Below are 22869 nucleotides of genomic sequence, written 5' to 3'. Positions count from 1 at the left end.
CACCAAAGCTTCCCATGGGTAATGGAAGTTCAGCCTTTTCCTGTACCTAAGCCTGTTTTCTTCCACAGGTGTGGATCCCAAGAGCATTCATGAAGCTTCTTCTCAGGATTCGCATCTAGTGACTCCAGCCCAAGATGGTAGGCACCGCGATGGGTCACAAGCACAACACTGAGATGGGATTTTGGAGCTGACCACCATCTCCTGGCTGCCGGTGAGGATGCTGTCCATGGTAGGTGGAAATACAGGGGAGACAGTAATTGTAAGGGCAGTGAATTATCTGGCTCTGCTGATGCCCTGGAAAAAGGTAGCAGAAAGCTGAAATAAATCAACAGTTAAATGCTGAGTGAGAAAGCCAGAGGGCCTCCCTGGAAACACACAAAGAGGCTATCATCTCTTAAATTGGGAAGAGAAGGGTTCAAAAAGAAGACCAAGGATAGGCATTTATTGTAAGAACAGTTGAGGCCAGTCTGCAATGCCAAGGTTGGGCGAATGGGCCCCTGACAGAAGGTGTGGGTACATCTGTGTTGATGTCCCTTCAGTAATTTTATTTACTCACTTTATTTATTTATTTATGATTTCCTTTATTCATTTGAGAAAAAGAAGGAGAGAGAGGGTGCACATGAGCCAGGGGAGGGGCAGAAGGGGAGGAAGAGGGACAAGCAGACCCCATTGGGGTGATCCTGTGATTGTGAGATCATGACCTGAGCCAAAATCAAGAGTCAGCCACTGAGGCACCCAGGAGCCACTGTCCCTCCAAGAATTTTAAATCTCCAGGTTACCCTGAGTCCTTTGAGCCTGCACAAATGGACAAATAGGCCACTTGTCCTCTCTGTTAAGCACTAGACACCCACATGCTTGCTTGAATTTAGTACAGAGGCCTCTCCTTTGCAAGCCATTATGTACTTTATTCAGAATCTCCCCATGGCTGCTCCTGATCACCAGGTTAATTACTGGGGTTAAGTCATGAAATAACTCTGCCAAGGACCTGCTTCGATGGCTAAGGGAGGAAAAGAACTATTATTCCTTGAGTCCAGTTTCAACACCAGTCAACTGGGACAGTATGCCTGGGACTGGACTCTGAGGGGGCCTGACAAAGGTGGGTGGGAGATGAATTTGGATACAAGAGAATGTATCAATATGAGAGCATTCTCCTGCAATACAGGTTGTGATAATACCCTTGCAAGGGCCTGAGAGAGGGTGTAAGCATGTTGTGGGGTGACTCCTAGAATCATGGAAAAAGCACTGACCTGTATTAAGTGAGGTAGAAGTGATGGAATTGTCATGACAGCATTACACAATGAAGAAAGGGAAAAAGGTATTTGGCACCTGCCTTCCTTGCCTGGTTTGATGGTAAATGACTTGGGCAGCAATCTCAGTCTATTCTTTGTTATTGCTGTGTCATTCCAGAGATGTCCAAATCAATCAAGAGGATGCAAAGTGATGTCAGGAATAGTACCCCAAGAGTGTCTCATGGGGACCCAGCAATCCAGACACACCAAGAGACTGCTGGGCCATTAATGGTTCTGCTGGACCCAAGTAATTATAGCTCCTGGAGTTCCCTCACCTCCCATCACCCCGTCCCCAACCAGAACAGCATCCCTGTACCTAACCTCATGGTCCAGATTTGTGCCTCCGACTTATGAGACCCTATCAGGCAGGGCAGCCCTGGATATTTGCACCGGTGAGATAGGGCCTATCATTTCCAAGGACAAAGTGTAACAAGAGGAAAGAAAGTCTGATAATCAATTTCAGGAGAACTATTCTCTGATAAAAAGAAGTAGTTTTTGCTTAGGAAGCAATCTCTGGGCTTTCATTTTTCTGGCCTCAATCTATATTACCTATTGATTTTCAGGTTCCAGCACATCAGCTATTTTACACAAATTCTGTTCTATTTTAAAAATCTGCAATGGTGTATAGTTTGGATACTAGTTGGACATCCCTTATTTATATGAGCGTTGTATTTGGGAATGTGGAGCCGAGAATGCTTCCTTTTAGATTAACCAAGTGACCTTAGCCCGCATGGAAATTAGTCCCTGGTCCTGTATTTTTTTTTTTAAGATTTTATTTATTTATTTGACAGACAGAGATAACAAGTAGGCAGAGAGGCAGGCAGAGGGAGAGGGAGAAGCAGGCTCCCTACTGAGCAGAGAGCCCGATGCGGGGCTCGATCCTAGGACCCTGGGATCATGACATGAGCTGAAGGCAGAGGCTTTAACCCACTGAGCCACCCAGGTGCCCCTCTGATCCTGTATTTTTAAATTCTGTGAACTTCTATCATTCTGATTTCCAGTGGATATGGTAGACATTGACTCTGGTTACAATTTAAGGAGATACTTAGGAAAGCTCCCTCATTTCTTCTTATACTAGCTGGCTTCCTAGAAATATTCTTCCAAACAGTGCTAGAAATTCCATTTGTATCAAATTTGTATCAAATTGATATAATCAATCAATCACTGACATAGTTTATGAACGGGACTCAAAATAGTGCCGTGTTAGTGCAAAGTTCGCGACGGAAGCCTGGCGATCCTGCTGTGAGGATGAAGCCAATCCCCAGTTCCATTCAGGAATGCGTTACCAGGTTTTGCTTACCATTTAGCATTCTGGTCCTTAGCGCCACACATCGGACTCTCCCTGTGTTTCTCATTTATTGCATAAGAACTTACCAGATTCTCTCTCTACTTCAAGTCAAGAGTGGATGCCATTGGTATAACAGGGAGCAGACAGACTGTGAAAAAGAAAATATGTGAAGAGTAAAGGGGAAAAGGCCTCAGCAAATAGGGATACACACCACTTTTTGACTGAAATAGTTTGCAAAAATGAAAGACCAAATGGGGTGCTAGAAAGAGCCTTGGACTAATTGCCAAACTCTGAGGATCTTTTTAAAGATTTTATGTATTTACTTGAGAGAGAGAGAGAGAGAGAGAGAGAGCACACACAAGCTGAGGGGAGGGGCAGAGGAAGAAGCAGACTTCCTGCTGAGCAAGGAGCCCAATGTGGGGCTCAGTCCCAGGATATGAATATGCGTAAGGAATGTATCAGGAAATGTTTCATCAAATCTTTGAAGGAGAGTTGTAGAAATGTCACGTAAATGACAGTATAATATGGAGAATTCAGAACTGATTGATCCTCTATATCATTGCTGTTATTTTTTGAGCCCCCAGGTTAAAATTTATTAACGAATGGTCAAGGTCAAGCTGGCATGAAGTTCGAGAGGTGAGCCACTGGGCTCTGTCATAGCCCTGACCTATTCATCTCTAAGCATCTCTCCCTTCCATCATTGATTTAGTTGGCACATAAAAATCTGTGAATGGCATAAGATGCTAAGAAATTACTGACACATTAGATTAAAACCAACAAGTCAATCATCATTAAAGATAATGTGAAGCCTTGGATTGGGTGCCTGGGTGGCTCAGTGGGTTAAGCCTCTGCCTTCGGTTCAGGTCATGATCTCAGGGTCTTGGGATCGAGTCCCGCATTGGGCTCTCTGCTCAGCAGGGAGCCTGCTTCCTCCTCTCTCTCTGCCTACCTCTCTGCCTACTTGTAATCTCTGTCTGTAAATAAATAAATAAAATCTTTAAAAAAAAGTTGTTTGCAGTAAAGCTGAGATTTGATCTCAGATTGGTATAACTCCAAAGTTCATATCCGCTCTACTACATCCGGCTGTTAGAGGATATTAGCCACTGAAGGAAACAATGTATGGGTGGGAATGCACTGATATGGGTAAGAGTAGAGAAGTAAATTAACATTTATTAGTCCTTTACTATTTGCTAGATATTTAACATGCATTCCCTTGATTAATAATACAATAACCCAATGAAATAGGTGTTATCACATCCCCATTTTCATAGGAGGAAACTGAGGTTCACAGGGCTAAATAACTCACCCAAGATCATCTGATACACAAGTGGTAGAATCAGGATCAGGCTATGCATCTGTTTGATTCAGTGACCGTAGTTGGCCATTATTTCCCCAACTTCGGATACTCCACATGGCACCCATATTGATTTTGCCCAATTTGTTAATCTGTACTGTAATTCACTTATTTTTTTAAAGTCTCCTTTTTAAAACTTTAACTACAGAACTGTATACAAGACCATAAATGAGAAACCAGCTAAATCTATAAAAGAGAAACCAGCACCCCTTACCATAAGCACGAAGAAGCCACAAACATAAAGACATTAATAGTGTTGGATTCCAGCTAGCTACTGTTGCCTGTGGAAATTTCTGGCTCTGCAGTCTCTCTCTCTTAAAAAAAGGAAATTTTTGAGGTTACTAAACCTTTTCATACTGAGAAGGTCTCCTTGACTTAAGGATTGAAAAATTCAAATAGAAGTAATTATCTCACTATAATTACACATAATTCAAAGCTGTTTAATGCACTATCTGTGAGATAGCTAAAATAATCTCATGAACCATCATGTAAAGACATCTTACGTTCCATCAGTTGCTCATATCCAGTACTTTTTTCATATACTCTTTATGATTCTTTGTAATTGCCTTGAGGAGTAGTGGATGATGAACGTGGTAGAGAGAAAAGGTTTGGGACAATCACCAGCATTTTCAAATCCTGAAAGGCTAAGATGTAGAAAACAGAACTGATTTCTTCTCTTTTGCCCAAGGAAGTCACAGTAGGACAAATTGTGTGACATTTTGAAATGCAACTGTCAGCTCCATACGATACACACTTTGAATATTAAAACTGGCTATAGAAACCACCACTGCTCAAAACATTGAGCTTCTGCCCATGAGACTTGATAGCTGACCATCTTCCAAGATTGATATTAAAGAAATTATTTTATTTGGGGGGTTGGAGTCAACTCTAAGATCCTTTAGAACTTCAAGATCATTTTCAATTCCATCATTCTCTAAGACTCCATGATGCTTTTTGCCGCTTAAAGATCACTAGACCTCTTAAGATCCTATGGCTGGGTGTTGCCTGGGTGGCTCAGTTGGTTAAGCATCTGCCTTTGGCTTGGGTCGTGATCCCAGGGTCCTGGGATCGAGTCCTGTATTGGGCATCTTGCTCGGTGGGGAACTTGCTTCTCCTTCTGCCTTCAGCTCCCCCTGCTTGTGCTCTCTCTCTCTGACAAATAAATAAATAAAATCATTTAAAAAAAAAAAGAAGATTCTGTGGCTGAGGATTTTATTCTAGGCAAAGATTTTCAACTTCAGAACTATTTTGGACTGGATAATTCTTTGTTGTTAGGAGGGGGCGCTGTCCTGTACATTGTAGGATGGTTGGCAGCATTCCTGGGCTCTACCCACACTAGAAGTTAGAACCTCCCACTGTGTCTACTGTCCACTATGTCAACCAAAAGTGTCTTGAGACACTGCCAAATGCCCTGTAGGGAGCAGACCACTCTTGGTTAAGGATCACTGCTTGAGACCACTTCTCTCTTTGTATATTTACTCTTCTGAGACAGGAATCAGTAAGAAGTTTTCAGAATATTTATAGCTCATGCATACTTTTACCATTGTGCTTGATGCATCTAACAGACATCTGTTGAGTATCTATAATATGCCAGATGCCACATTAAGCTTTGTGGCTACAGTGGTAAGGGAGACAGACCCAGTCCTCACAGAGCTCGGTGATGGGTGGGTAGGATTCCAGGGGTTGAGGGGAGAAGAAGCAGCCTTGTATGGGGTTTATCATTGTTAACCCATGTGCTTATCTGTTTCCATCATTATCTTCTGAAATTCTTAAAGGTGAGAACCATATCTTCTTAATCTTTTGATTCCCAGAGCCTAGCTAAATGCTGGAATATAGTAGGTGCTCAACAAATGTTTGCTGACTTAATGAATGAGAGGGTAGGGGATGGGGTAAGGGTAGGAAGTGGTAACTTACCCAGCACACTGAACAACAACAACAAAATCAACCATATTTATTGATTGGTGGAGGACAGTTTATATAGTTAAGTTTTTGTTGAGTTTCTGATACATTAATATCATGGCATCTTTTCATGAGTTTCATCATAGGTTGTTTTTAACGAGTGTAGCCGCCTATCCTAACACCCCTCGGTATAGGAAAAAAATATGAGCCAGGAATGGCCTGCCATTCCTCTTTCTATTACTTTACCTTAAGATTAACAGGAGGTAAAGTTTTGAGCCTCAGAAATGATCAAAGCAGGGCTTTTTGTTGTGGCCCATTTGAACCAGGAATTCTGGTGCATTTGGTCAAACTGCAACTTTACTAGATTTTGTTACCAATTTTAGGATTGCATGAGGGATAGATAAAAACTGTGAAGATTGAGGCATCTGGGTGGCTCAGTGGGTTAAGCCTCTGCCTGTGGCTCAGGTCATGATCTTAGGGTCCTGGGATCGAGCCCTACATCGGGATCTTTGCTGAACGGGGAGCCTGCTTCCCCCTCTCTCTCTGCCTGCCTCTCTGCCTACTTGTGATCACTCTCTCTCTCTCTGTCAGGTAGATAAATAAAACCTTTAAAACAAAACAAAACAAAACTGTGAAGATTAATAATGAGATTGACATTGTAATGCTATGTGTTTGAGAAATTCCATATGGCATCACAAATGTTCAATGTCTTTCTCTCAATCACAAATGTTCAATGGCCGAACTCTGACCCAGATCTATGTGTTCATGTCCTTCTAAGGTAAGAGCAGTCTGTAAATAAAAATTAAAAGAGTAGTTCCACTACATACCTTATTTTAATTTTATTTTTTGTTTTTTTAAAGATTTTATTTTTACGGGTGCCTGGTGGCTCAGTGGGTTAAGCCTCTATCTTCAGCTCAGGTCATGATCCCAGGGACCTGGGATCGAGTCCCGCATTGGGCTCTCTGCTCAGCGGGGAGCCTGCTTCCTCCTCTTTCTCTGCCTGCCTCCCTGCCTACTTGTGATCTTTCTCTCTGTGTCAAATAAATAAATAAAATCTTAAATAAAAAAAAAAGATTTTATTTTTAAGTAATCTCTACACCCAACATGGGGCTTGAACTTACAACCCTGAGATCAAGAGTTGTGTGCTTTTCCAACTGAGTCAGCCAGACGCCCCTATGCACATTATTTTTAAAAGGTCCCTTACACTTGGGATTCTTAGTGTGAGAACAGGGACCACACCACACTTATTTTTATATCCTGCACAACACACACCATGTTATCTTCCCGGAAGTAGGCACAAACAATTTTTGTTGAGGGAAAAGAAAAAACACGTTATAATTATTTCATGTGCATCATGCATTCTGTTATACTTCAAGATTTATGCCTTATATATTTCTAATTCTGTCTGCAGTTATCATTCTACTGAATTAGGTCAATAACTTTGACTAGAGAAATTGGTACTCATCACACCCTGATAAGTATCTGCTGTTTTTGCTACGCAGCATCCATTCACCTCCTTCTGGATACTTCACCTCCGTCTGGATAACCACCTTCTTCCCTACTCTCAGTTCTTGTGCGTGGGGAGCATGGGACTCAGGTCACGATACCACATTTTCTATCGGCCTGCTACCTTGCTTGTTTGAGGAAAAAACATTGGTTCAGAGGGGGCAAATAAGGTGATGAATTTTTGTTTTTGTTTTCCTGGAATTTGGGAAGCACATTGCTTGGTTTTTCCTCACCCGAATTTGAGAGAATATGACGTCTAGAGTTGTTGCCACCATCTTATAGCCATGAGGAGAGAGATCCAGAAAACGGAGGGATGGAGGAGAGAAGAGGGAGAGAGGGAGACAGAGAATGAGAGATAGATGGGACAGAGAGAGGAGGGCAGTGTAACTGGATGCAGTATACAGGGATTAGTTTGTAGCTAAGCTGTGCCATAAGGTAGTGTGACCATGGTTTTTGTTTGTTTGTTTGTTTGTTTCTCGTTGTGTGAGACACTCTATTTTGGCTTAAACTGTTTAAGCTAGTCTTCTGCCACTTTCAACTCATAGTTCTATACATGCTCCAAACTCAAATTACATTTTCTTCATTTCATGGACTATTATAGTATTATGTACACTACATCAGTTTTAATGCTCTGGGAGGAAGGAAATAAATGAATCTGAACTGGGCTTTTATGTATATAATTAACATTAATTCATCTAATATTTACTGAGCCCTTATTATGTGCCATTACCCAAAGAATTCTGAAAACACAAACCAAACTTATAAAAACAGCAGCAAAAATGTTTTTTCCCCCTCCCACTAGGGCTAGCTTTTTTTTTTTAAATCATAAATATAATTATTAGTGGCTTTTGTATGTCATTTGGAAGAGTATTCCATAAGGATAAATTCTTTCATTTATACATAATATTAAAAATTATCCCTTTAGAGGAAAGAATTTTTAACATTTATAGTTTCTGAAATATGTTTAATTTTATATATCCAAAGAATACTATAAAAATTCCTCAAAACTTCTTTTTTTTCATAAAAAACATCATTTTTTGTCATTTAAGTTGAGTTTCAGTTAGTTTTTAATTTCCATGAGACTGGGGGCACTTAATTGTGTAGCTCCCCAAGGATGGTAGCATTTGGCTTTCTGCTAGGGTAGGCCTCAGATTTGGCATGGCCTCCAGGAGCATGGACTCTGCCTGCATTCAGTGGTTCCTAGCATATCGGTGTCATAGCCACAGCCAGTGTCTTCCCAGCTCCATAACCACTGCGCGCTCGAGCCACTTGAGCTGTGCCTTGATATCCTTGACGAAAGTTCTTCACGGTCTCCAGAAGAGACCCTATGATCCTCTGGGTCTTACATGTTGATGTGGCATGTTAGATACATGTAAACTCTTGTAGTTTAAGGCAGAAACATTGACAACTAGTTTCCAAAATACATGTGAAGTCATGTCCATGAGTCTCTACCCTGGTTTTTTATCAACCGACAGTCCTAGGATACTGAAGAAGATAATTCAACAAGTTTAAAACTGTGTTCCTTCAACACAAAGCCCAAAAACCTTTTAAAAACCTTTTAAAAAGGTTTTATTTATTTGAGAGAAAGAGAGCATGGGGTAGAGAACAGGGAGAGGGACAAGTAGACTCTGCGCTGAGCACAGAGCCATCACAGGCCTCCAACTCAAGACCTTGAGATGATGACCTGACCTGAAACCGAGAGTCGGATGCTTAACTGACTGAGCCACCCAGGCGCCTCTTAAGCTATTTATAACAATTCACAAAACCTAATAGAATTTGTCCAACTTGAGATAGATTGCATGGGCTAAATAAAATGTTACATCTTGGGGCACCTGGGTGGTTCAGTCTGTATCTGTTAAGCATCTGTTTTCAAGGCAGGTCATAATCCTAGGGCCCAGGCATCAAGCTCTGGTGACTGGCTCCCCACTCAGAGGGGAGTCTGCTTGTCCCTCTCCCTCTGTGCCTCCCTGGCTGATACTTGCACTCTCTCTCAAATAAATAAATAAAGTCTTTAAAAGATAAAATAAAATGTTACCTTTGTTTTGGGTTTCAATTATATTAACTCAACATGGTGATATTGGACAGTTCATATGGATTAGAAGTTCTGATTGGTAGTCTTTAATTCATGAAAAAATGGGGAAATAATTCACTCAACATTTACTTATATTATGTATCTCACCTTGATGGATGAAAGGTTTTAAAACTTAAGGTGTAAGTAGGAGAAATAAAAAAAAAAATGAGTCCTTGAGACTAAAAGATTATGGAACCAGAGATAGTATGTGACCTCCTACCTATAGAAAAAGAAACCAAGACCAGAAGAGGTAGAATGACTTTCCCAAGGCATCATTGGCTAGTGGCTGTGCTGGATTGGGACCCAGAGATAATAATTCTATCTAGTGCTTATACCTTCATATTAAATATTGGATAATAGAGTCCCTGTTAGGGCAGAAATGTAGACAAAGTAACACCAGTCAGTTGTATTTGCTTTGAGCTTGCTTTCGTGGTGGGAGTGTGCATAAAAAATCTTCCTGCACCAATTCATGAAAGAATTGTGTAAGTTACATATGGGCAGGACAATGTCTGTTTCATACAGTGTCAGATCAGTGGTGCTTAGCATAATGCCTGTTCTAACTTAGATTTCCAATAAAGGTGGAATAGACAAACAGAAAAAAATATATAGGGGACTAGTGCAATATTCTCATAAAAATCAGCTAAATGAGGACTGAGCCATCTCTCTGTTGCCAGGAAATGCAGAAGTGAGATACAGGATAACTATTGTTGCACAGATAAAGTAGTGTTGGCGGGGGGGCAAGAGTGCTCCTTTGATGGGAATGCAAAGCTGCGTTTCCACTTAAGAACGGGAAAATCAAGATCATTATGATTTGCTATCCATCAAGGCTTCCTACTCAGAAGAACACAGTTTTAAAAGGAATGCATTTATCCCATCTCAGATTTTTGGTGCGCTTTTTTTTTTTCTTCTTCTCTAAAGCATAACAAGCTTGTCAGAGTTTCCATGGTGAACATGGGGCACCATGGAAACTGATAGATTTAGCTACACAAGAAGAATAAATAAAATAGGCAGGCATTTATTTCACTGTGCAATGACAACTTTTCTCCTGCCTCGAAGAGCAAAGTGGCTTCTCATTTAACCTGCCTGTCCCGCGCTCTCTGTGCCTCATGAAAACACGAGTTACTCATTGCATAATGTTATGACCTGTGCCCCGCAACATTTCATTGACCTGCACTGATTGGATTGTTCTCCTTGAGGTCCATTGGTCCTACTTTGGTTTCACTTTGGGGCAGATCTGTGTGTCACTGGCAACTGTTGGAAAACGATGTACAATGTGAGAGTTGTAAATGACAGCCCACGATGCACCGACATAGACATGGCAAAATCGAGTGGAAAATTCTTCTCAGTCTACTGTGATGAGACAGTGTGTGAGAGCAACTGGAGTCAAGACCCAGGTCCATCCTATACCAACTAGATAGACAAACCAACCCCCCTGAGCCTCAGTTTCTCCGTCTCTGAAATGGTTAAAATACATCCTCTACTTTATAAGAATGTTGTAGGCTCAGAATAAGATAGTGGAAGAAGAAACCAGTAGTGGTAGAGTTTTGAGACCACTGGCTTCATCTAACGTAGGGAGAAAGTAAGGAGAAATTTTGAGAAATGAAGCTGTTCAACTTTTCTGCGTATTTGAAAATTTTCGTAAGAAAATGTTGGAAAACTAAGTGAAATGAAACTCTTTCTTAACTTTTAGTTCTAATGAATTGATCACCATTAGCACACACCTCTAGAGATTTCTTTTCTCACTAAAATCTGTATTTTTCAATACAAGAGAAAAATTCAAGAGAGCCATCACTTGAAGTCCAACATGTATATAAGTCTGTGAGTATCTCCTGTTGGCCAGGCACTGTGTTAAGGGGATACAGAGAAAGAAAGGAAGGAGACGTGGTCCTTAAGTAGAACACAATCTTCTGGTGGAGACAGATAATAAAGGAAGAATTATAGCACCCCACGAGCTCAGAGAAGGAGCATTTAGTACCTGAGAGAGAGTGAGGAGATGTAAAGATGTTCTGGAAGGGGTTGGGAATGGGCAATTCAGCTGAAGGATCTAGCCAGGGGAGAGTGGGTAGTAAATTAAGGCAGGCGCGGAGTCAGGTGGCAGAGGGGCACTGCCGGCAGAGATCGTGAGCAAAGCAGGTGCACAGTATGTGGGATACTGGAGGGAGAAGAGCCTGAAGCAGCAGCGAGGGTTTCAGGAAGCCTCCGTACCAAGGAGCGTGTCTTTTCTTTGGAAGGAAGTGATACGTGGGTAGGGCACTGAAAGTGCATACCATTGTTGGATTTCCTTCTGAGAAACTGAGTTGGTGAGGGTTGAAAGGAGCCATTGGTGACGGAATAGGGATACTAGGAAATAGCAGGGAAATGCACATTGAATACTATCTTCTTAGGTCCTTTCAGTTCTAATGTTGCACAGCTATAAATGTGGGCTATAGAAAGAGCTGATGAATACAAACTGTTACTTCCTCGAGACTTTGGAAGCACAGTACATACCATTGGTACATGCTTTGCTGGGTCAGAATAACCCTGTTAACCAGAAGCTGTCTGGTGATGTCCTCGGGCCATGCTTCAAAGGTAAATATAAAAGTGCCACATTCCTTCCTTCCTCCAAACTTCGGTGGCCTTGAGAACATTTCCCTGGGGATACCGAGATGGAAGTCAAAACTGTAGGGCTACCAGCGCGAAGTAAAGGAAGTAGCTACCAGTAGGGAAGTAAAGGATCAGGATGGAGAACACATGAGAATAGTTGGGAAGCCATGATTTCCTGACACCTGGCTGAGCTGCGGCTACCGGATCCTGAGCGAGGTGCCTACAACTCAGCTGGGAATTGAAGTGGGAGAGAGCACTGCTTGGAAGAGCTAAACCCCGAGGAGTGCTAATGCTATGCTCCCCAGAAGCCCAGGACCATTCCTTCTGTTCAAGATGAACTTTATTTAAAGCAACACAATAATTACTTGTTGCATAAGCCACACATAACAACGTCAACAAACATCCAAATCAAATTCCCTAGCAATTCCATTTCCTGTTTGGAAATGATCCCCTGTTTGGATCCACTTTGAAATTCTAGGCTCTATGCCTACAGGTTCTTCATGCTTTTAACTATAGCATAAATGACATTTTAAAAAACTTACCATTTCATCATATGCAATTCCCACGTGGCTACAGAGTTCCCCCATTTTTAACAACTGCATGATACTCTACTGAGTAACTAGATTCTAATGGACTAAACTAGTCTCCACTGTTTGGTCACTCAGGTTGCTTTCGTTAAAAGAGCTTTGGCTGCATCGTTTTAGGGAACCCAGTACCTCTTCTGGAAACATTTAATTGACTCCTTTTAAAAACTAAGACACACACACACACACACAAAAACTAAGACACATATTTTCTTCACTTTTCTCTCTGAGGTCCGTGGGTAGACAAGCCTGGGTCAAGAGGATGTTTTCACTGTTCTGGCCATGGGGACTACAAGGAGGGAGCAAAGTCTGCAGAATCAGGAGGAGATGACAGGGGGAAGGGGCTGATGAGGCAACCCCAAGGGGCAAGTGCAATGCTCTCAGCTTCAAGGGCTCCTAATTCCGAGTCCTTGGTAGGGTGACCAGCCACCTCAGTGTGCTTAGGACTGCAGCATTTCCTTGAGGGGAAGGAGCTGAGAATGTAATGAATCATGTATGTAAACTAGCCCTGTGTCATAATGGTGACAATTCAGAGAAAGCCTGCTCATGCACTGAAATGAGAAACCCTCATTCTGTAGGCAGGAGCCAGAAACATAGCTAGCTCAGGTTATTGCTCTGTCCCCCCCCCCAAAACGATTCATACATTTATTCAGTAAATATGTATGAAACATCAAGTACGTTTCTAGGCACAAGAGCCTGGTCTGTGGCGCTTCCCTTACTCTGTGTGTGTGTTTTGAGAGGAGAGAGGCAGAAATAAATGAAAACACATGAAATAAATGAGGAAAAATATGATAACTACGATGGCAGACACAAGATGGATGGATAGAATAAAAATTTTGGGGCTGGAAGGGCTGCTCCAAGTTTGGTGGTGGAGGAAGTTTACCCTGAAGGGCTAGTACACTGGAGGCACGTGGGAGATGAGAAGAGCCAGTCACGTGAAGGTCCACAGGGACATTAGGGGCAAAAGGAGGGGAATGTGTGAGGCATGAGTGGAAACCAGGTGATCTCCCTGGGGGAACTTAGTAAAGGACTTGGAATGCAGTGCAGGAGGGAATGCCCAACTGGAAGCAGTCTTCACCACCACGCGATCTAAGTGCCATTTTCGCACATGAAGATAAAGACTCCAAGGCCACTGCCTTGCCCACGGTCTTGATTCCTAACCCGGGGCTCCTTCCAGCACGCCATGCCACGCTGCCATTCCTAGCCGCTCGGCTGGAGAACTTAATCTTCTCCCCTGGCGCAAGTGGAATTGAATCAACGAGATTCATTTATTCTAAGTTTGAGAATGATGGGAGATGGAATTATTTGTGGATGTTGTGGAGGGACACAACGGCCAAAACACTGCCTCAAGCTGGAAGAGAGGGACTTTGCGGTACAGTCCAGCGTCTGCCGGTGGGGCCCCCTAGTAATTCCGTTAAGAGATGCTTTCAGAACTCCAGATTAGGACCGATTCTGCAACCTGCAGGAACTGAAAATGAAACTAGTCAGTGAAGCAGGCAGCTCCAACGGGCCTTTCCACCTTTTCCCAAACTTGTGCGTGTTCAGACCTTGAGGGTGCTACAGGTTAAGAAAATACAAGGTTTGGTCACAAAATAGCCCGAAGTTTGCAGGGCAAGAGAAAGGAGGCAGACACAACTCTAGGTAAGCCAGTCAAGGAGGGCGGAGGAGGCTGGGGGACAGGGAGCAATAGCAAATTTAGTGACCAGCTAAGGTACAGACAGGGCTGGAACCATCCGCTCCTCCTGCCCCTTCCTTTATCTCCCTCTCTTGTCTCCCCTGGGTCGGTCGCTCGGCCCCCCGAGGTTAAAAGTACTGCGTTGTGAGCGGTGATTTCGGAAACAAAGAGTTAACCTATCAAAAACTAACACCGGGGAGGAGAGAGAGAGACCACACCCCGAGGGAGCGCGGAGCCAAGTCACAGGAGAAAAATCCTATTGGCATCGAGGAGGCAGGAAGCCCGCCCCTGGGCGCGGCCTGCAGGGGGCAGGCTGTCGCTCGGGAACGCTGGGGCAGTACGAGGCTTGAGCAGGTGCGCCCGGCAGCCGCCCGCAAGTTACAGGGACCCCGCGTCTCCCCTCCGCCCCGTGCGCTCTCGCCGGTTCGCGAACCCCGCGCCGCGCTTCCACCGCTGACATGTGTGCCGCCCCGATGCCGTCCCTGGCGCACATCTTCCGAGGGACATTCATCCACTCCACCTGGACTAGCCCCATGGAGGTGCTGCGGGATCACCTCCTCGGAGTGAGCGACAGCGGCAAAGTAAGCGGGCGCGGGGTCCGGGCGCACCCCGACGGGCGCGCGGACAGGTGGAAGGAATCGCGCACGGTGCGCGGCGGAGCCGGGATTTGCTCCGCGCTGAGCGGGAGTCGCGGCTCCGGAGTTGAACTTGAGGGTTTGACTCTCGGAGAACGCCGGGAGAACCCTGGCGCTAGGTTCGTGGGCTGGCCTGGGAGTAACACGTTCCCAGAAGCTGGGAGCTGTGGAGTACGCACTCCCACGATTGGTTAGACAGCCGTCCAGGCTGCAGTGGAAGGGGGAGCAAGGCTATGCCCTCGCAAATCTTAAGAAATCATTAAGAAACCTAAACTTTGCTTCATTCATCTTTGTGTCTCCGGCGCCTGGCACAGTGCCTGGCACAGGCTAGGCGCTCCGTAAATTTGATTGAATTTATTGTGGAAGAAATAACAGAGGAGAGGGACACTTGGTTAATGTTGGTTAGCCCTTTCGGCGCACAGAATAAGCAAAGAACTGATTTCATTCACTTGCTTCCTCCACAGACAATGTACCAACGATTCCAGCTAGATAACTTATAATACTAGAAAGGGTGGTCTGAGAGAAATTATCCACGTGCCCCCTGCCTCCCCATAGCCATTTGCCCATTTGCATCAAAGCAAGCAGTTCCATTTCAAGGCTCAAAATGTCTTCTATGAGTGTATCTTCTATACTTCTTTTTCCAAAATTGGGATTTCCACAAACCTAGGTGACTTGATGTCTGATATTTACTGTTCATACACACGGTGCCGGAGGTGGTAACAGCATCAGCAGTGGCTTGGCTGGTTTGATAAGTGGAAGCCATTCCATTTTTAGCAGAAAAAGATGAGGTTGGGATATTTTTGAGCTTTTTCCCAACTACCAGTCTGGTTAGCAAAAGTACACCTATTTGTGACTTGTCAGCTTGAAGTTACTATTCCTGACTAAAGATGCTTCCCAGTCAGTGACAGTTTTGAATCGTGACTCTTACATTTGGGGATAAGTGAACCCTGTTTTCTTATGGTGCTTAAAAAATGTTCTCTCTGTGCATATTCAGGGAGCCTGCTGCTGTGTTTCCAAGGTGATGGAATTCTCAGAGCTCCCCCAAATGGGGAGACTTCAGTAAACCCCCAGACTGTTTAATTATTGCCTTGTGTACTTGACCGTCAAGTTTGGGGGAACCTTAGGCTTGGGGCAAGTCCCAAGAAGCAAAGGAACAGAGACCTCTACACTGGGGAGAAATTAGAGAAGATTGCCTATCACAAGGAGCTGTTCAACTCTTGGGTATCTTTTTTTAAAAATTAATTTCCCATATCCAGAACTTTAATTGGTAAGAAAGCAGGCAAGAGGGTGGATTTGAAGACTGTCTTCAACCAGTAGAGAGGAGTCAGAAAAGGAAGTAGTTTATCTAAAAAAAAATTACCTCTTATGGGGGTTGTACAGAAGGAAGGCATTGTCAGGGAGTCTATTTCCCACTGAGTTTAAATTTAGAAAAATGCCATTCCCTCACAAGATAAAATTAACTAGGAATTGGATACAAAGGTGAGTTAACCAAGTGCCTTGTAAACCATTCTAATCAGTGAATTGGTAACTGTTGATTTCTCTTCTAGCTGCAAGGCAGTTGATTGTGGACTTCATATATGTGCCCCATATATTGCAAGATTTGATTTCTCCCATTTTGAAAGTGGGAATGCTTTGCCTTTCTAGTCATTGAGGTAATATTTCTTCAAAAAATGTCAAGATTCTTTTATCAAATGATTTCCCCATAAGATAAATAAGTGTGGAGTCATCGTGACGTTTACATTTTTACTGAGCTCCTAAAGCTGTTTGCAAACCTCGAGATGATCAGAAACATTGAGGGGGTGTTTTTTAAAATGCTGGTTCCTGGGGGGTCGTCCTTGGAGAATGTGAATCTATAGGCCTGGAGCGAGCCCCAGGAAATGGCATTTCAGCAAAGGTCGCAGGAGATTTGGAGGCAGGTAGCGGTGGGTTACATTTTGGGTGACCACAGTGTATATGTTGTGTGTTGGGACCAGTTGTGTGGGGTCTTGGCACCTAGTTCTTCATTTGGAGCTCACGATTGGGGTTGCGTGAGAGAGCGAGGCGGCATGACTTCCTCTATCCTCTCTCTCCTTTTAGACCTCATCTCTCATGTCCTGTAACTTCATTTAGACCCAGAACATGATAATGACCAACTACTTTGAATTCATTAATTAAAGCTCACTCAAAATTAGGTTGATTTTAAAAATGCTGTGGTCAACCTTTTAGTCTTGGTCTTTTTGAATTCAGAGTTAGTTTTTCCTACTTGGGAGGCATGTACATTTTAAAAAGAAAGACTTCAGCACGTCTAATTTATTTGCAGATATTTAATTAAGTCTGGAGATGCTCTGCTCCGATATTACCAAATACTTGATTCTTCCCACACAGAACAGGATCAGGTTGACTTTAAACTTGCCTAAAAGATGCCTTGGGTCTTTTAATGCACACTTAACCTGGAAGCAAGCACGAGGAAGAGACTCATTTTGGGGGTAGTGTCCTGACGTGGCAGGAGCAAGTCCTATGGAGCTTGGGTTCAAGCTCGGTCTTCACCACTTACTTTTTCCAAGACTGTGAACGCGACTTTTAACTTGCCTGAACCTCCATTTCCTCATCTGTAGAATCAGATTTTCTATTGCTAAATATTAAATGAGATAATTTATGAAAATGCCTGGCACTTAGTGGATACTTAACACAACCCTGTTCATTCTGTCCTCTTCTTTCCCTCTGCTCCTAGTGATGTGGTTTTTGAATGTTGGTGTGTTGGTGTTGGTGGGGTGAGGTCCAGCACTAACAGCCAAGAAGGAATTCTTGAGATGTCTTTGGTGCAAAATGGTGGTTTTATTAAAGCACAGGGACAGGACCCTTGGGCAGGAAGAGCTTTTGCCTGCTGTCCCCTACTGCTCTGGGGTTGTGAGAGCAACCCTGGAGTTGGGAGACGTAAAGATAAGGGAGCTTCTAAAAGGGCTTTCATCCGCTAAAGAAGATCAGGATCCTGGAGGAATATTGCAACCTGCTTATCTCAAGTATTTGTCAATGAGCTGTAGGTTATAAGGACATTTAATTTTATCTACCTTTCCTTCTGCCTTTAATTTCCCACATCACTAGCCAACCCTTAACCTCTTGCTCACTGTTGCTTTTTTTTTTTTTTTTTTGTATTTCCACATGGTGGCATCATTGCAGACCAACAAGTGGAGAAGAAAGCCATGGTCTGCGAAGCACTATGTGGGAGGAAGGGGCCACCAGATCTCAGCTCTGGCTGAGACACATCTCACTGGCTGGCTGGGACACAAAGGTGCATCTGGGAAGAAAGAGCTAACAAGCATTTATTGACAGATTCCCTAGTACATCATATTTAGTGTCCCACTGAGTTGTTATTCCCACTGATGGGTGGGGAAGTTGAGTTGTGTCTTCAGTTCAGGTCATGATTCCAGGGTCCTGGGGTTGAGCCCCACTGGGAAGGGAGTCTACTTCTCCCTCTCCCTCTCCCACCCCTTCCCCCACTCATGCTCTCTCTCACCTGCTATCTCTCACTCTCAAATAAATAAAATCTTAAAAAAAAAAAAAGGCAGCGTAGTGTGTCAAGAAACGAATTTCTTTTTGTACTTTTTTCCCTTGAGTATGGTTGACACACAATGTTACCTTAGTTTTAGGTAAGATATGAACTCTTAAGAATGCTTCTGTCACTTACTACTAATGTGAATTTGATGAAGTTACTTAACATTTCTATTTCCCAGTATCCTCATGTATAAAATACTTAGTGTAATCCACCTCATAGGGTTGGGTGGAAAGCTTATGTGAAGTAATAGTTGTGAAGGACATTGATTATGCCTAGTATGTAGCCAGTAGACGTCATGTATGTATGTATGCCCTGTAGACGTCCGCGGTTATCAGCAATGGAGAGGGAGAGAGGTGGACGGGATTGACAGTGACTTAGGTCAAGTCATTGGGATTTGATGACAGAGTAGAGAGATATCTGTGACTGTATTGAATCATATGGTGGGACACTCATTTTCCCAGCTTCCTGGTGGTGAAGGGTGGCCAGGGATGACATTCTGACCTGAGGGAGGTTGGCTAAGAGGCTTCTTGGAAATATTCTTCTCCTTAAGAAATGTGGAAAGAGAAGATCTTCCTTTCTTGGACACTTTCATGCGAGGAGTGGGGCTGCTGCTGCCGCCATCATTTGAGACTCTGAGGAAAACATTAAGAGAATCTCAGAGACACGTACCTAGTCTGTCTTTGAACATCATCAGATGTGTCCATGAATAACATCACTGGACAGTTAACTAGTTAACTGTCCCTAGAACGTCCTGCTGCTCATTGCCCTCAGACTTCTGTGTGATAATGAAATGTCTTTTTTGTCTTCACCTCTGTTCATTGCAGCCCAGGGCACCTCCAACGACTGTGCTGCTTTTTTCAAAGAATTGTATTATTTTTCAAAGGACTGTTCACTGCCTTCTGCTTTTCCCATTTCTGTCTTCTTCTTGACCCAAAATATCAGTGCCTTTTCAGGAACTCCTGTCAGTAGTCAAGCCTGGTCGGTTTACCTCTGGGTATCTTTGTATATATAATCCTCTCCATTGTCATTGACCTTGTTTTGCCTTTTGTTGTCTCTGGTTAAATGAACAGAGGAGCCCCCTAATTGTTTGCTGTCCCCCATTCCGATATTGCCTCCTCAAGCCTGACGGTTCTGTTATTGGAGCATGGGTAGAATCACGTATCTCCTCTGTTTTAACCTACCTGTGGCTCTCTGTTCTCTATAAGATTCAAATGCCCCTGATGGACTTTCTAGGCATGACGTGATTTGGCCCTAGCCTGCTTTTCTAATACTTCCTCCTTCTCTCTGGCAAATAGGAGGAGGATTTCCATGACTGGTTGACACCACAAGGTATCCATGAGCTGAGGGATGTCTGTCCCTGCCAATTTCTCACTGTTTTCCAGCACATCGTGTTCTTTTTTGCCTCCTTTGCGGGTGCCAATCTCAGAGCCTGGAATAGTCCTCCTTTTTATATCCCCCTTTCCACTCCACCTCTTTTGAAATAAAATCTTGCTTTTCCTTCAAGATACCATTCTGATGTTGTCTTCTCCAGTTTCCCTGGTCATCATCCTTCAGGTGGAATAGGTTACCTTTCGTTCTCCCATAGATGTTGGCATGGATGGTGAAGCCAATGTCTTTCCAGTAGTCAGGAGCATGGCTTTTGGAGTCAGACTATATGGATCCGAATCTCAGCTCTGCCTCTTACTTGGATGAATTTTCTATCATAGCTGAGCTGTGACAGCCTCATTTACAAAATGTGGACAATGGCAGCACCCTGAGGGAATGGTAGCACAGACAAGATAGTTTATGTAAAGCATCTGGTACCTAGTAATTGCACAATAAATATTGGCCCCTGTTCTTATTTTTCTTTCACTAAAGTAATTATTGCATTTTTACCTTTCATCATGCTTAATTTTCTAGAACATTCTCACTCACTGAGTTGATGTGAAGTTCTTTGATAAATGGGAGGTGAGCTAGAGAGAAGGTAACATACTGTGCGTTGGACTCTGACAGATTCTTTGAATATCAACAATCCTGAGATGAGACAGCATTATCATCGTCTTTTTCTTCTTCGTCATCCCTCCTTTACAAATGAAGAATGGAGGCTCAGAGGGTTTTTTTCTTGGCTGCTGTCACAGCAGTCACAGCAAGGAAATGCCAAAGCCAAGATCCACACCCCTGCCGGTCTGATTTCCAAGGTCTCTGCTCTGTCCAGGAGTTCCTACTGCCTCCGATCACGAGGAGGACTGAACCTCTATTGTCCCCGGGACCCCTCAGCATTGTCCTATTGTTTCAGTCCAAATTAAGTGGTCAGAAAGTGTGTTGAATGTGACATGTCATACAAAGACTTTCATGTATCATGTGTAAAAAAAAAAAAAAAAGACATTTCTAATTCCAGAGATTTTTTTGGTCAAATTAAAGTGTAGTCGATGCACCATGTTACATTAATTTCAGATGTACAGCAGTGATTCTACAAGTCTATCTGCTGTGCTCACCATAAGCGTACCTACCATCTGCCACCATCGAACGTGACTACAATACCACTGACTCTATTTCCTACACTGTACCTTTCATCCCCGTGAATTATTCTTTCCATAACTGGAAGCCTGGATTTCTTACTCTCCTTCACCTGCTTTGCCCATCCCCCTTCCTCCCATCCTCTGGCAACCATTAGTTTGTTCTCTATATTTATGGGTCTGTTTCTACTTTTTGTTTGTTTATTCATTTGTTTTGTTTTTTAAGTTCCCCATACAGGTGAAATCCTATAGTATTTGTCTTTCTCTGTCTGACTCATTTCACTTAACATAATATATACCCTCTAGATACACCCATGTTGTCGCGGATGGCAAGATCGCATTCGTTTTTTAAGGTCGAGTAAGAGTCCGTTATATATTCACACCACATTCATCCGTTGATGACTGTTGTTGACTCTTGGGCTGCTTCCCTATCTTGGCTGTGGTAAATAATGCTGCAGTAAACATTGGGGTGCATGTATCTTTTTCAAATGAGTGTTTTCATTTTCTTTGGGTAAATACCCAGTAGTAGAATTACTGGATTGTATGGTGGTTCTATTTTTGACTTTTTGCAGAATCTCCATACCATTTTCCAGAGCAACTACACCAGTTTATATTCCCACCAACAATGCACAGGGGTTCCTTTTTCTCCACGTCCTCGCCAACATCTGTTATTTCTTATCTTTTTGACTCTAGTCATTCTGACAGGTGTAAGATGATATCCTGGAGAGATTTTGTTTTTGAAAATTTTAAAAGATCTTATTTATTTGAGAGAGAGAATGAGAGAGGGCAAGAGAGAGAGCATTAGAGTGGGGAGGGTCAGAGGGAGAAGCAGACTCCTCGCTGAGCAGGGAGCCTGATGCAGGACTCTCCATCCTGGGACACCAGGATCATGACCTGAGCCAAAGGCAATTGCTTGACCACCTGAGCCACCCAGGTACCCCCCAGAGAGATTTTTAAAAAGCACAGTTGGACTTATTTGAGGCTTTAGAGCAACACTCTTGGGTGTAAACAGTTTGCTTCCCTTCTGCGTCTCTTAACATTTCCTGTTCCTGGAATTTCTCAGCAATCATTTTTTAAGAATAAGCATTAAAAGTTGATGATCTCTCAGGAGAGCCTCCCTCACACATGATTTTGACATTGTTTCCTACTTTTTAAAAAACCATATCCTTTTCCTTTGTGAAGACATTTTTTTGGTTAACCTTATTAAATTGATTAATTCTAAATGATAAATCACATTAACTTTAAATTTAACTTCTACTTGAGATCTGGTTTTCAAAGCCTTTCAACTATTGTATTAGGTGCTTCTGCTTGTGAAATGCTGATCCCCCCTCCCCCGCATTATTTTTACCTGAAACCATTTCACTGCAAATTACCCTCAAGTCTTTTCTTCCCCTCTTGGCCTGGCTCCGTTTGGTGCCCTCATGACTCCTGTTTCTATAGTCACAGTGCTCTATCTCTTCTCAGCCTGTTACTGTTTTTGTTTTGTTTTAAGATTTTATTTATTTATTTGACAGAGAGAGATCACAAGTAGGCAGAGAGGCAGGCGGAGAGAGGTGGGGAAGCAGGCTCCCTGTGGAGCAGAGAGCCCTATGCGGGGCTCGATTCCAGGACCCTGAGATCATGACCTGAGCCAAAGGCAGAGGCTTAATCTACTGAGCTACCCAGGCGCCCCAATGTTACTGCGTTTTTAAAAATTATTTTGACAGAATGAACCTTTTTCAGTAAAAAATCACACCTGAAAACTCAACTGTATCTATCTCAATTTATCGACAAGCTACTGATTGATGAGTAGTTAAAAAAAAAGACATCTTGGAAGGCTAAAGCAATGATACAGTAACTGATTAAAAGTAAGGCTTCTTCTAGACTTATGTATAATGCTCTAGAAATGTTAAAGGCCCAATGTTCCCCAGTAACTGAAATGGACAGAAAAAGGGTATCCTGTAATCACAGCCCCCTCT

General features: G+C 43.1%; 1 protein-coding gene across 1 annotated transcript in view; it reads left to right on the top strand.

Annotated features, from left to right (window-relative positions):
• Window positions 1–14615: 14615 nt before the first annotated feature.
• GDA (guanine deaminase) overlaps window positions 14616–22869 on the top strand; it is a 70500-nt gene continuing 62246 nt past the window's right edge. The window contains exon 1 of the mRNA XM_044265903.1: window positions 14616–14830. Within this exon, the coding sequence (XP_044121838.1) occupies window positions 14708–14830 (123 nt within the window). The 5' untranslated portion in view covers window positions 14616–14707. The remainder of the gene's footprint in view (window positions 14831–22869) is intronic.

This window comes from Neovison vison, chromosome 9 (genome assembly GCF_020171115.1).
Source record: "Neovison vison isolate M4711 chromosome 9, ASM_NN_V1, whole genome shotgun sequence".
Classification (NCBI taxonomy): domain Eukaryota; kingdom Metazoa; phylum Chordata; class Mammalia; order Carnivora; family Mustelidae; genus Neogale; species Neogale vison.
Note: the sequence above shows the minus strand (reverse complement) of the source record. Positions and strands in the feature narration are given on the sequence as shown.